This window comes from Zeugodacus cucurbitae, chromosome 5 (genome assembly GCF_028554725.1).
Source record: "Zeugodacus cucurbitae isolate PBARC_wt_2022May chromosome 5, idZeuCucr1.2, whole genome shotgun sequence".
Lineage (NCBI taxonomy): Eukaryota > Metazoa > Arthropoda > Insecta > Diptera > Tephritidae > Zeugodacus > Zeugodacus cucurbitae.
In genome coordinates, this window is record NC_071670.1 from 52,575,257 (window position 1) to 52,591,220 (window position 15,964).

The 15,964-nt window shown below is 38.4% G+C and overlaps 1 protein-coding gene across 3 annotated transcripts in view; it reads right to left on the bottom strand.

The window, feature by feature from the left end:
• LOC105210656 (acetylcholine receptor subunit alpha-like) overlaps window positions 1-15,964 on the bottom strand; it is a 321,573-nt gene that overhangs the window by 63,924 nt on the left and 241,685 nt on the right. For all 3 annotated transcript variants that reach the window (XM_054231051.1, XM_054231050.1, XM_029039252.2), the window contains 2 exons: window positions 12,246-12,540; window positions 9,957-10,137 (listed from right to left, as the gene is read on the bottom strand). In XM_054231051.1, the coding sequence (XP_054087026.1) occupies window positions 9,957-10,137; window positions 12,246-12,540 (476 nt within the window). The remainder of the gene's footprint in view (window positions 1-9,956; window positions 10,138-12,245; window positions 12,541-15,964) is intronic.

Sequence of the window (15,964 nt, forward strand, 5' to 3'; positions counted from 1 at the left end):
AAGTATCTTTATGTTATAAACCATGCGCTACTCAAATAAATTTTAGAATTTTTATATTTTTTTCATTCTAATTCTGAGCCCAGAAAACACCGTAAAGTGAGGAAACCAAGAAAAGAGAGAATCCAGTAAACTTTATAAGTTTTTGAAAATAAAATTTACCGAAGAAAATAGGAATGGAGTGCAAATTTATAAAAATATTTTAAAGATTCATTATTGTAAATTTTTTAAAAAGTAGTGATGCGAGATAGTGAATCATTGATCCGTAGATCAGTTTTTTCAATAAAAGATTGTGAAAAATTACAGGTTTTCAACAATTTATCAATAAATATAACGGTGTAATAACATAACGGCAAAGAAGATCTGTTTTAGTGAAGCTTGATGATAGCGCTATAAGCCATTTCGGGGAAGCAAATTGATTTGTATACCGATCCAGTCTATTAAGACAAATACGGATATTCCATAATTCAAAAAGGTTGGCAAAAATTCAGGAGAATTTTCTTTTAGGATCAATTACGAAGTTAATATCTAAGGATCAGTGAAAATTCAGAGGTTACTGAGATAATACTATAATTGAACTGTTCAACCTCAGGGATCATACGTATGCTAAAGCTAGATCGGTGTACATTTTGTCTCCAAGAAATAAAGGATTTTGCACTAAGAGCACTAAAGAAAGAAATTCTTTATTCCTATGAAAGTACATTCGAAGCAATTATGTATGGAACTCGATTTCTTTTTCATGGCCACCATGGGTACGCTTGAAAAAGTCCAGACGTTGAACCCAATTTTCGACGGTTTTAAAGCAAAAATCGGACGATACTGTTGCAATTTCACGTTCGGTATACGTACGATGTTCATCAATCGTCGCTGGCTTGTAGGCATAGACCATAGACTAGACGTAGCCCCATAGGAAATAGTCTAATCGTACGTTCACCAAACTTTGTATTCAGTGAGTCGATTGTGACATTCGCTGTGTGGTTTGTGGCGTCGTCCTCTTGGAACCACATATTGTTCAAGTCCATATTATCCAATCCGGGCCAAAAGTATTCGGTTAGCATTGAGCGGCAGCGATTCCCATTCACAGTAATGTGCCGGTCTTGATTATCATGGAAGAAGTACGGCCCGATGAAGCCGTCGGAACCAAACCGTATTTTTTCGGGATGCAAGGGTGACTCATAGAATACGTGTGGACTAATAACGAATATTTTGCTTATTGACGAAGCCATTCAGCCAGAAATAAGACTTATCGCTACGTAGTACGAAGCGCTCTTAAAGTTGAGGACACTGACTCCGAATTACGGAAATAAATTTTAATAATCACTCGTCGACTCATTGTTGGATCGTATATATTCTAACGATGAAATGGCAAACCTCACTAAAGAGATGTGTCAAAAACGGTAAAAAACATGCCGTTGGTCTACTTTAGTACCGTACTTTTTCAAAAACCCTTTACAAGTAATAATTTATTTACGATACAACTAGAGTGCTTTTATGAATAGCCAAGGTAACATATAGATAGTCATATTCATATAGTTAGAAATAATATATTTCCTTATCCACAGAGAATGTTCGAAGCTATAGCCAGCGATCGTAAAGACGATTACATAAAACTGCCAAATAGGTCTTTGCCTCAATCGGCAAGTACATTGGGTTTAGTTCTGTGAAAATATATGAAAACAGGGACTATTCGGCCACCTCAGAGCTGAATGAAATGGCAGTCTTCTTTGGATCAACGTAGCATACAAATATTTTCTAGCTCGCTAAAGATCGCTATTACTCTAAAGGTCAATAAAGATGGAAACTTGGCCTGAAAACTCATTTAACTCTAATTCACAATTTTTCTTTTTTTATAATATTAAGAGTCTTTATCTCACTGTACGAATTTACAATGATGAATATAAAGCAATTAATTATACCAATCATTAAACTCAAACTGTGTATATAAAAAAATATTTATAGCAACCATCAAACAATGTGACAAACATTTAGCTTTAAAAGGAGAAAATACAAATTAAAATTCATTAAATAATCCTGAAATAAATACAAATCGCTGATTGTCAAGCGTTCATTTAACAAAAATCTAATGAAAATATTCCAAAAATAAAAACACAACTACACAACATATTGCCTGCATTTCAAAGCAACTGCCTAATTTTTATGCCGCATTTTGCATACAATACTTTGTTTATTTATTTATTTATGCATTACAAATACATACATACATATGTTTTTATGTATGTGCAGTGGTTGCATGCAACTTTTATGCAGCAAATGTGAAACAATGCATACGCAAATATTTATTCGTTGTCATCAGTGTCATGAAGTCAGCAGTGATTTCAACAACAACAAAAAAATATGTATTTATACAACAAATGAAAAAGCAACAACAACAATAGCAACGGTGTAAAATATGAGATTGCATTTAAATTGAAGTGTCACATCTGCGTACTTTAATATTCCAGCTACAAACACGCGAACGCCACCAACACCATCACCGCCAACAGCGCACGGGTGCAGCACGCCATGGCGTATGAGTAACCTAGCGAATGTACAATTTATGTAGAGTGGATGCGAATGCGAATGTGAGTGTGAGCAAGAAACAAAATCAAATAAGCTGGGGGCAGTAACAACTGCAGCTGATGCCAATTGCTGGCATTAACATAACGTATATGGATAGGCAGTTGTGGTAGGTGTTGTTGTTGTTTTTCTGTGCTGATGTTACACATACCTGTATGAGTGTGCAGGCGATTTATTATTTATACATGCGTTGTTGTTGTTGTTGTTGTTGTTGCCTTTACAGTTGGTGTTATTAAATTGCAAATTTAATTTCATTTGCTCCACGTGCCACACACCAACTGCCACATGCGCCACACAGCCCCCAACCAAGAGACCTCAGCCTAGATGGCATAACAACAAGCGGAAATATTTCATTAAGTTTCGCTTCCACTTGCATGATTTTCCATCAGCAGCCCCAGCAAAGCAAGAGCAGGTGAGAGAGAGAGAGAGTGGCTATATATAGCACAATAAAAATTGGCTGCAAGTAGTGTTATAAGACGCGCGATATGCCGAAGCATTTCATTTATTTCCCGCTCCAATTGTTACTACTGCACACCGTCTCAATTCGGCGTAGCAGCGTCAACGCCGATGATGCTTTTAATAACAATTTACGCCACATCAGCTCATCAGCGCTTCAGAGGTTGGCTCTGCGAAGTCCTCTGCAACGTGGGTGCCGCGTAAAGTTTTTGGCAGGCCACTATAAGTGCTTCCTGTGCCACGAAATTGCTTGCCACCTGGCTGGCATTCCTTGTAACTTTCTTCGGTGTCGTTCCACCGACACTCCGATAACCACCCACTCTCCGCTATTACCTCAATTCCCGCACTTATCCGCTTGTCGTGTTATGCGCCGCTTCAATTGTCTGCAACATGAAAACCCAATTTCGATACTTGGCAGCCGTGAATGCAGCTGCCGAAATCGCATTCGCAGCGCTCAGCTCACTTTGGCGGCAATCACTTTCGGTCCACCTGCCTGCCTGCCTGCTGACGCTGTGAGCTCACTTGCCCGATTGCTGCTGCTGGCTCTGCAGTTGATTTTGTGCGATTGCATGTGAGCGTCTATAAATGGCGAAATTGCGCTTTTCTTTCGTTAGCGGATTTCATGGTATTGGCAGCATTTCGGTGGCATTGCATTGTAAGTGCCGCCTTTGCACTTGCAAATATTTCGTGGTTGTTCGTGGTATTGTTGTTGTTCACTTGTAGCGAGCCTTAGTGGTTGCTTGGTTGTGAATATGATCAATAGGGGTTTAATTTGATTACTTATTATCTGATTTATCATCATCTGAAGTAGTGGGTGTTTGAGATTTACGATATTCTCAAGGCCGTGGAATGTGTTGCGGAGTAAGAATAAATAGTTACGACATAGTGGATGTAGTGATATTGTCTGGTTCCCGTATAGACATTTACCACTTACCCAATCACTTATAAAGTAGGACGTGGTTTTGCAAATTTTTTAGTTAAAAGCTACTCCAACTAAGCATTATTAGCTCGGAAATATGTAGTTACAACACTCCTTTAATGACCGATGCTATTATAAAAATTACAAAAAAATTCAAGACTACGGGAGGAGGGCATAGCAGATGCTGTTCTTTTATCTCCTCGTCTTTGGAGATTATTTGTTGAGAGACAAATACTGTGCTCAAAAATTTATAAATTATAAAGATTCATTACAGATGAAAATAAATGGAATGGAACAAGAAAGGAAGAGCTAAATTCACAATTTTACTCATATATTCGGCATTGAGTCAACTAGAATAACAAAACTCATTATATATAGGGTAATTTCTGAATTGATATTACTGATTTTTAGCACCAAGCTGCACTATATCCAAGACTATTCGCTCACTTATCACATATTAACCGATATATGCAGTATCATCGGATATTTAAAACCCCTAATATTAGGAATATGGAAGCTAGTGGAAGTTATGACCCGATTTCACGCATTCTTGGCACAGAAACACATTATTAAGAAAAGAAAATTCCCACGGATTTTTTTTAAAATACCTGAGAGATTTACCTATATTTTCGGTAAAAAATTGGTCAGAAGCACTGAGGTCCCATATCTGGGGCGCCCTTGCTTTATATGTATATTGTAAGCTAAACGAATCAAATGGACTTGAAAATAGTGTAATATGGGAAGTAGGCGTAGTTGTGAACCGTTTTCGCGCTTTTTCCATTGACTGTAAAATTCAGTGTATCAGCATAACCGTTGCAAGTGGAGTAGCTCTGATACATAAAAGTTAATAGGGAGCGGGCCACGTCCACTTTCCAAAGATTTCAACTATGCTCGTCATCCTCATCATTTTGGTAATATGAGCCTATATCTAATTGTGGTTTCAGAGGCTTTACAGAGTCCAAAAAAATTTAGGATAATCAATCTTTTGGAAAATCTTTTGTGCTTATGTATTAAGGGGCACACCTAGTGTCAAATTTCAAAAAAATACTACACCTTTAAAAATAACATATTAAAATTTCAAATCGATATCTCAAATAGTTTTTGAGTTATAGCAATTTAAAAAGCAGCCGCTCGGTAACAGTGAATACGATCATTTTATCTTTAAACGCGTTTTTCTCAAAACATCATTTTCCGAATTTGCTGCATTACTCAAAAACAAATGATCCGATCACTATCGAAAATTTTAAACTGTTCTATATATAGTTCTCCGTACAATGACATATCGATTTTTGATCTGATCAAAAATTCGAATTTTGGCAGGCCAAAAACGACCAAAGTTTTGGGTAAAATTCGACCTTTTTTTTAAAAAAGCCGCCATATTGTCAATTTTTGATTTTTTTTAATCGTATGTCATTGAACAGACAATATTATCTAGTTTAAGGAGAATTTTTTTTTTAGATTTCATCCAAGGAGAAGGCCGGAATGACTGCAGCAGTGAAGGACCTTTTTTTCGCGCCGCTGGAGATCGACTATAACTTAAAAAATATTACATTTTTTTTTCAAAAATTTCACTATATATTCTTGAAACATGTATAATTATATTCTTAAAATTTTGAAATAATTGATAAAGTAGTATTTAAAAAAAAAAAATCCCAAAAGATCACCTTTTTTTTAGGCCATTACACTAGGTGTGCCCCTTAAAAGTAGTAAAATGGTGGATTGACTGAAGTGGATTATTTGGAACCAATTTATATTATATATTTAAAAGAAAGTTGGACTTGAAAGATGTTGGATGTTCTTTTTTCGGAAAACTTGAATTATCTACAAAATGCGTTTGATCATTTTCGAACTTCCTTGGAGCTACAAATTAATGCAATATATCTTTATCGGTATATATGGTAGGCTATGGAAGATTTTATGCAATTCGACTCAAAATCATTTGAGAATAAGAGTACTAGAGAATATGAATAAATGGTGGATTTTCTATATTTTTAGCAACTGTATATATCTGGAGGATGGGATCATGTGTAGAAGTTCACGCAAGTGAGGAAAGTTTTTGATTGTCATTCACTTGGGAGTGGCCAGAAACGATTCTTCTCCACATGGTTCAAGCAGCTCACGACTTCCGGTTTTAGACCAAGTATCCTCTGGGTAGCCAACAGACATCCGTTTGAAGGCGAAGCCCGCTTATGCGGTTGTGCGTAGGGCTTGGGACCCACCACATAAAAACACCCCCCATTGAAAAATCTACGAAAGCCTCGGATGAGACACCCCCATTTTGATGACGACCCCTGCAAACGTTTTAAGGATAATGATATAAGGGCATGTACCTGGAATGTCCGGACCCTTAATTGGGAAGGTGCCTCTGCCAAGCTGGTTGATGTCCTCATACGACTCAAGGCTGACATCACCGCCATCCAAGAAGTGCGATGGACGGGACAAGGACGGAAGAAGGTGGGTCCTTGTGACATCTACTACAGCGGCCATATAAAGGAGCGCAAATTTGGTGTTGGATTTGTGGTGGGAGAGAGACTCCGTCGCAGAGTCCTGGCATTCACCCCGGTGGATGAACGTCTTGCCACAATCCGCATCAAAGCGAGGTTCTTCAACATATCGCTGATTTGCGCCCACGCCCCAACGGAAGAGAAGGACGATGTGACCAAAGATGCTTTCTATGAGCGCCTAGAACGCACCTATGAGCGCTGCCCCCGCCACGATGTAAAAGTCGTGCTTGGCGATTTTAACGCCAGGGTGGGTAAAGAAGGTGTCTTTGGCACAACAGTCGGAAAATTCAGCCTCCATGACGAAACATCGCCAAACGGCCTGAGGCTGATCGACTTCGCTGGGGCCCGAAATATGGTCGTCTGTAGTACCAGATTCCAGCATAAGAAAATACATCAAGCTACTTGGCTGTCTCCTGATCGAAACACGCGGAACCAAATCGATCACGTTGTGATAGACGGAAGACATGTCTCCTGTGTTTTAGACGTGCGTACGCTCCGAGGACCAAATATAGACTCGGACCATTATCTGGTCGCAGCGAAGATACGCACCCGCCTCTGTGCAGCAAAAAATGCCCGCCAACAAACACAAGGAAGGTTCGACGTCGAAAAGCTGCAATCGCAACAGACAGCCACGAAATACTCTACTCGACTTGCACTCCTGCTCTCTGAGGGCACTCATCAGCATCTCGGTATAAGGGAACTGTGGAACGGCATCTCAAACTCACTGCGTACCGCTGCAGCCGAAACAATTGGTTTTCGGCAACGACAAAAAACAAGCTGGTACGATGAGGAGTGCCGTCTCGCAGCGGAGAGAAAACAGACTGCCTACCTCGCAACGTTGCAAACGACCACAACACGTGCGGGATGGGATAGATACCGAGAGCTGAAGAGGGAAGCGAGACGCATGTGCAGACAAAAAAAGAAAGAGGCCGAAATGCGTGAGTACGAAGAGCTTGAGAAGCTGGCAGACAGAGGGAATGCTCGAAAATTTTATGAAAAAATAAAGCGACTTAACGAAGGTTTCAAGACCGGAGCTTCCTCATGTAGAGACCAAGGTGGTAATCTGGTAACCGATGTCCAGGGCATACTGGGATTATGGAGGGAACACTTCTCCGACCTGCTGAATGGTAATGAGAGTACAACACCAGGAGATGGCGAACCCGATCCCCCAATCGATGACGATGGAACAGATGTTCCATTACCCGACCATGAAGAAATTCGAATAGCAATTACCCGCTTGAAGAACAACAAAGCAGCGGGGGCCGATAGATTACCGGCAGAACTATTCAAATACGGCGGCGAAGAACTGATAAAGTGCATGCATCAGCTTCTTTGCAGAATATGGTCGGAAGAAAGCATGCCTGACGATTGGAATCTCAGTGTGCTCTGCCCAATCCATAAAAAGGGAGATCCCACAATCTGCGCCAATTACCGTGGGATCAGCCTCCTAAATATCGCATACAAGGTTCTATCGAGCGTACTGTGTGAAAGACTAAAGCCCACCGTCAACAAACTGATTGGACCTTATCAGTGTGGCTTTAGACCTGGAAAATCGACAACTGACCAGATATTCACCATGCGCCAAATCTTGGAAAAGACCCGAGAAAAGAGGATCGACACACACCACCTTTTTGTCGATTTTAAAGCTGCTTTCGACAGCACGAAAAGGAGTTGCCTTTACGCCGCGATGTCTGAATTTGGTATCCCCACAAAACTAATACGGCTGTGTAAATTGACGTTGAGCAACACCAAAAGCTCCGTCATGATTGGGAAGGACCTCTCCGAGCCGTTCGATACCAAACGAGGTTTCAGACAAGGTGACTCACTATCGTGCGACTTCTTTAACCTGATGCTGGAAAAAATTATAAGAGCTGCAGAGCTAAACCGAGAAGGTACAATCTTCTACAAGAGTGTACAGCTCCTGGCGTACGCCGATGATATTGATATCATCGGAAGCAACAACCGCGCCGTTTGTTCTGCTTTTTCCCGCATGGATAAGGAGGCGAAGCGAATGGGTCTGGAGGTGAATGAGGACAAGACGAAATATCTCCTGTCATCAAGCAAACAGTCGGCGCATTCGCGTCTTGGCTCCCACGTCACTGTTGACAGTCATAACTTCGAGGTCGTAGATAATTTCGTATACCTGGGAACCAGCATCAACAACACGAACAATGTCAGCCTCGAAATCCAGCGCAGAATAACTCTTGCCAACAGGTGCTACTTTGGACTGAGTAGGCAATTGAACAGTAAAGTCCTCTCTCGACGAACCAAAATCAAGCTCTACAAGTCGCTTATCATTCCCGTCCTGCTTTACGGTGCAGAAGCTTGGACGATGTCAACATCAGATGAGACGACACTAGGAGTTTTCGAGAGGAAAATTTTGCGCAAGATTTATGGTCCTAAGAACATTGGCAACGGCGAATACCGCAGGCGATGGAACGATGAGCTGTACGAGTTATACGACGACATTGACATAGTTCAGCGAATAAAAAGACAGCGGCTACGCTGGCTAGGTCATGTTGTCCGAATGGACGAAAACACTCCAGCCCTGAAAGTGTTCGATGCAGTACCCGCCGGAGGAAGCCGAGGAAGAGGAAGGCCTCCACTCCGTTGGAGGGACCAGGTGGAGAGCGACCTGGTTACACTTGGGATCTCCAACTGGCGCCGAACTGGGAAGGAGAGAGAGAGATGGCGCACTATCGTCGATTCGGCTATAACCGGCTAAACGGTTGCAACGCCAATCACATACATACATATATCTGGTTTATAGCAACAATATCCCTGTGATCTTACACTAAAAAATACTTTAAAATTTAACTTAATTTATTTAAAATAATACAAGAAACTTTTTTTCAAATATATTGAGCCTTTTAACTAAGAATCTTTGGGCTAGAGTTGAGAAAGAAATAATAGAAAATTTATTCTAAATAAATTAGTTTATCACTTATACTCCAAATGAGTAACTTATGGTTCAATAGTTGGACAAATTCAACTCTAAAAGGTATATTGGGAAAAAGCGTAAGAGTAGGCCTTGCATTTTCCATCATAACTACATATTTTCGGAATTTAAATATTATATTCTTCAAAACATTAAGTTTAATTAAAACACACATTCTTTGCTAGACAAATTTAAACGAATTTTCATCACAATTTCCAAACACAAAAATTCTTTTTTAAACTAATCGAAAACGAACTGGACTTCCTACACTTAAATAAATTTCAAACGAACATGAAACAACCAATTAATGATTCGAGTCAATTAAACATTTGATTGAGTTCAGTTTGCTCAGACGAATGAGGTTGCAAACGAAAAACGTGTAAATTGCATGGAAAAAAGAAAATCGTAAAAGACGCACACATAAATCCACTTATATAACTCTACATACATATATACAAGAATACACCAGTATGTGGGGTAAAACATAAAATAGCATAAAAACCGGTAAAAATCCAATAAGTAAATCCAATCGTACTCGTGGCTAAATTTCAATTACAAAACTCACCTGAAAGCCATCATATGTCCAACTGCCGAATTTCATCACACACGTCTGTTCGTCGAATGGAAAGTACTCGACATCGATTTCGCAGGAGCTCTTATAAATCGCCGGTGGCCGCCACTCGACGCGCCCCGTATAGTTGAGTGTGGCCTTTGTGGCCAACGTCACTTCGAAATTGCCATCGGCGCTGTGGCGTATACATAAAGCAGCAGCGGAGTGGTGGTGTTGCGGTGACGGTGGCGGTGGAGACCGAGGACGATGCGATTGCACAGGTGAAGAGCGAATGAAAAGAAAAAATGTGAAAAACAAGTATTTAGAAACGGACACGGTGAGTTATTGGAAAAAATGGTTTTGGCTGATTCGAGAAAGGTAAATTGTAAATATGTATGATTGGATGTTGATTTAAATGTATGTATGATACCGAGCGTGATGGCCTGAGCGCCTAAGTATAATTTTTACCGAAAATATCGGTAAATCTCTCAGATATTTTATAGAAATTCAGAAGGATTAGAACTTTTTGTTTATATAGTAAAATCGAAAATGATTGAACCTCCCATATACGAAACGGTTTTTCAAATAGGACGCTACAAAAGTGCACCAATAGGGACAGCAAACAACGCTATATTTTTCCCGTTCTTTTGACATTTCTCTTCACTAAGGTTTGCCATTTCATATACGATCCTACAACGAGTCAAAATTATTAAAATTTACTACCGAAATTCGAAGTCAGTGGCCTCAACTTTAAGAGCACTACGTTCAATTTATGGTCGTCAATCGTCCTGTCAACAATTGAGCGAATGTTGGAAAAATTTATATCCACAGGCACAGTACAAAATTTTCCCGTGCCAGTTAGACAAAGAAGTGCCCTGTCTAAAATATTGTTGCCGCTATCGCATCAATTAAGAAAGACCTCTCATTCTCTCACACTTCGATCTCAAGCGTTGGGCATCTCTGTGACTTCGCTGTGGCGAATTTTGCAAAACGATCTTGTCCTACATCCATACAAGATCAAATTGACTCAAGAACAGAAGCCGCTTGACCACCAGTATCTTCGTATGTTCGTGAATTGGGCTGAACAACAACTTAAAAAGTATCCGGATTTTCATTGAAAAATTATATTCAACGATGAGGCTCATTTCTGGCTGAATATCTTCGTCAATAAGCAAAATATGCGGTGAATGCGGCAACAATCTACACGTACTCCATGAGTCCCACCTCATCCCAAAAAAATTACAGTTTGGTGCGGTTTATGGGTAGTACTTCTTCCGTGCTGTTCAAGACCGGCACGTTACTTCACCGAATATTGAATAACCGAATATTTTTTACCCGAATTGGATGTTATGGACTTGACCAATATGTAGTTCCAAGTGGACGGCGCCACAAGCCACACAACGAATGTCAAAATCGATTTTTTGAAAACCAAGGTTGGTGAACGTATTATCTCACGAAATGGCCCAGTCAAATGGCCGCCTCGGTCGTGCGATTTGACGCCGTTAGACTATTTCCTATGGGGTTACGTCAAGTCTATGGTCTATGCCATCATCAGCGACGATTGATGGAGCGCTCTTATATATACATATAATATATACATATAATATTTCTTATATAATGAATAAAAGTGTATTTATGTATGAAGAAAAAACGATTGATAAATAGTTTGGAATTAAATGCTTTGACTTAGAAGTCAAAAAGGAGAATTGGCCATTTTAACCGATTTTCAACAACACACATTTATCTCCAAATACTTAACCGACGTAAAATCATTTGCATATGAGTGTATGTGCTTTGCATGAGTCTACATAAAATTAGAAACGGAAATGAGAGATTTCATAGAATATTTGCCAAAATAAAGGAAACAATAAATAAGACACGCTTCGATTGAAATAAATCAAACCACCGCAGTGATGAGCAGAAGAAGCGATGACAATGGCAGTGCATAGCAACAGCAGCAGTACCGAAACTGCCAACAGCAACAACACAAATGAGTATGAGAACATAAAAAACCCGAAAGTTACAAATGTCAGCGTACTTTTTGTGTCATCGCCGAGGTTTTTAACGGAACAGCAACAGCAACAACAACAACAACAATTATTTTTTTACTGTTACTGCTACAATACACGCGCTGCCGCTTGTCGCTCACTCATGCTGATGCGGCTGATGATTGTGATATATGCGAGTTGGGTGTGATGATATTTCACTGAGTCACACACATCTGGGTGTCTGCGTGTGTTTAAGAAGGTTTTTTGTTAATGCTAAACTACTACAACTACTACAACTACTACTACGAGTACTTACTTATTATATAACACAATATCCGGCCGCCATATATGATCCGAGGGTACATGCAACATTTCAACACCGCCATACTCTTTCGGCTCCCATTGGAGTTTGTAATCATACCAGGTTTGTTCCACCCACAAATTGGTTGTCATGATTTGATTTTTCAAATTGACATCAATCAATTGTGATAGCTTCAGCTTGATGCGTACAGTTAGAGCGTCAGTCACATTGACAACGGGACGCACCAATTTGTTATAGTTGCTGAGGAGATCGTCGTAGAGGCGCTTAGCATCGGGATTCGATGTGCTGCCTAGATAAAATAGAAGAGAAAAATAAATAAATAAATACAAAAACAACAGCAACAAAAATTAGAGAAATATACGAAAAAAGAGTATGAGTTTGCTTTTTTCAAGAAATACTCATTCTTATATAGCAAAATAGAAAATAAAAATAGTTGGAGACACCCACATACAAATTAAATACACTCTTTCACACACTCACATTCGCTTCAAATGGGAAATCATTTGCCATCAATAATCTATGTTTTGTTCGAAGAAACCATTCTACAATTGGTCGAGTGACAAATGACAGGCCAAATTGTATTGATTGCATAAAGGTTATGCGGCGTAACGAGGCTTCTATGTAAAACAACTCGGCAAGTCAGAGAGCATGAAGACAAGAAATTTTCAATACAAAAATGCCGATAAAATAAATTCAATGTGAGAGATAATAATACATATGTATATATGTATATATAAACCGCAAAAATTGCTGATAGACAAATAAATCTGTAAGGCTTCTCTTACTGTACATGTAAAAGTGTTGCTTTAGCAAACACAAAAATATAAAACGCTTAATTTTCTTTGGTTTTTCGTCTAACACAGCAATATTTTATGTGCGTCTTATCTTAATTAATAGCTAGCAGTTAATTAGGGTTTAGTACCAGCTTGTAGATATGTCTTTAGGAGCGAAAGATTAAATACAGCAATATTTCATATAATGCCGTTGTTAATATTGTGCGATTTTGTGAGACATGGTCCATATTTTTGCTTCAATAGTTTTAGTGCAGTCGATAATTGATACAATTTGTTCAGGAATTATAGCCAAAATTTTGAATATAAGTGAATAATAGCGAAACAAGGCAAAATTGTGTAATGTGCCAAGATAAATTATGTTTGTTCTAGCAAAAGATCGTAAAATGAATGATGGTACCAACAACCAAAAATAAAAAAAAATCAATAGAGTTAAGACGGTCAGAAGAACATTATATAAATATAAAATACCACTTAAGGGTGATAGCTATTAATGTCGCCTAAGAACTGAGTCCTATGCATCAAATCTTTATTTACAGTTTTGCTAATAAAGATAGTCATATACAAATATAAGGCAATTTGGAAAAAAAAACCTATGGAAACTAGTCATGCACGATTTTGTTCAGGAAAGATTACTTAAGATAGAGTTCTTTATTTCAATATTAATAAATTAAGACGATGCATCACGGATCACGATGGATTAACTTTTGATGCCCAAATCATATGGAGTGACACTGCCAGTTAACATACATATAAAGTGACATTAAGGGGTTAGGGGTAGTCAGTATTTTCAAAAAAAAAAAACATGTTTTTGTTTTTTTGCATATTCGTTAAGTGTAATATCTTAAAAATATTCTCTGAAAATTTGAAGTTGAAGTCCGATATTACTTTTCGAGTTATCCGACAAATAACAAAGAGCTCTCCGGCACTCCAAAAAGCTTGGGTGAAACTTTAAATGCGTTTTACTCAAAATTATGTTCTTTGAACTGGAAACAACTGTAATTTGAAAACCGCTTAGTAGAATTGAATGAAATTAGACAGCTGTTAGAATACATAATAATCCTGGGCCTGATCGAAGCTTTTTTTGTTTTGCAAAAAATTCGATTTTCGACCAATTAACGTTGATTTTTTCGCGCAAATCTAGAAAAAAAAATCTGAGGCCGATCAAGCCCTGGATTATCTATTTATAAAACTATTTTTTCTTATTCAATTGAATTCAAAAGATTGTGTATTAATGCCATATTATTACTTTTGTAAAATAACATGATTTAATACATAGTTCTCAAAAATTATAATTTTTTCGTGTCTCTGATTACCCCTTACGCTTAATCTAACGCTTTATGTGAAGAACCAGCTTTACGAGTTGAAATCCGAAATTCAGCTCTTTATTGATGAAATAAGGCTGCTTATTCTGGAAAAGATGGAATGATATAGGACAAACCCTCCATGACGTCCAGACAAGCTATTTAAAAAAATGGCAAGCAATTCCCGAATTAACTTTGCGAATATTTTGACCATTTCATTAAATTGCCACAGTTTATACTAGGTTAGGTCAAGAGGTAGATCTCCATGACTGCAGAGAATCACTTAGACTGCTTCGACTAGCCGAGGTGTTTCAATTTTAGTCAAAATCCTTAGAATTTAATTTGAAGTTAAAGTTGTTTGCGTACATGTAATTTTAGGAAACATGCTCTTCATTCTAGTTAATTCATATCAATTAGGGCTATTTTTGGGAAGTTGTTTACTACTTTTTGGGAAGTTGTTTACGACTTTAACCATACTGGTGATATTTCAGCTGTGAAACATTTATTTCAATGATAGGAATGAATGAATATCTACTTTTCAAGCCCCAGCTACTATATATTGATTAAATCGCCTATCATATTGATATGGCCTTTCTTTTCGTTTACAAAATATTAAGTCTATTTTAAAAACTTTAATAGAACTTCAATATTATTTACAGGAAATTATTTGGAGAAACGTCACTCGACCAGTAATGAGCTGTTATCTTAAATAAATTAAAGTGGGTTACATCAAGGAACGACTTAGTCTGTGGAAATGTAGAGACAGTCATGTGAACAAGCGAAAATCACCATCATTTTAGTTGGATCGTGAAGTGGTATTTAAAGATGTAGAACCTCTAATTTTATATTAAATATTATAGCAGCGCCTACACTATAAATATTAATAGTTCAACTATAGTACATATATTTCATTCCTCTCTCTGCTAATCTAGCTCTTTTACTTCAGTTATTGAATATCCAATGTTTTACATATAGACTTCATCAAAAGTACAAAACAAATGTTTATACACAATGATAATCAAAATTAAGACGGCATAGCATATCAATAACATTTACGAGAAATTCACAGAGTATTGCTCATACGCCACGTGGCACCGATAACATGACGCAGCAAAATTGAATTGAAATGAATAAATACTTATGTAGTATAGTATATGTATGTAGGTATATGAATATACGATTTGCAATATAATGAATTTTATGGGCCGCACACTTTTCGAAGAAAACAAACAAAGACGAAGGCGAAGAAATAAATGCAAACGAATCAAAGCGAAACGAAACGCTCTTAAATGCTGCCATCAACAAGAACACGAGGGTAAATAGTGGTTGCTTAACATACATACATGGTGCGTGGTTGGGGGATTAGCGTGTGAAATGCGCCGTAAAAATATGCACATCAGCAGATCATTAACTTGTTGGGTAATTAAATGTGTCATCACAGCCGACAGTTGGAATTGTGCTGGGTGCTGGTGCTGATGCTGAGGATGACGATTGTCACGCGGTGGAGTGCTGCTGGCTGGTGGAGGAGTGTGCTCAACCGACTGTGGCAATGAAATGACGACTTTATTGCCACTCCCACACCTGCAAATATTCATTTTCTACGGTTTATGCGCCAGTG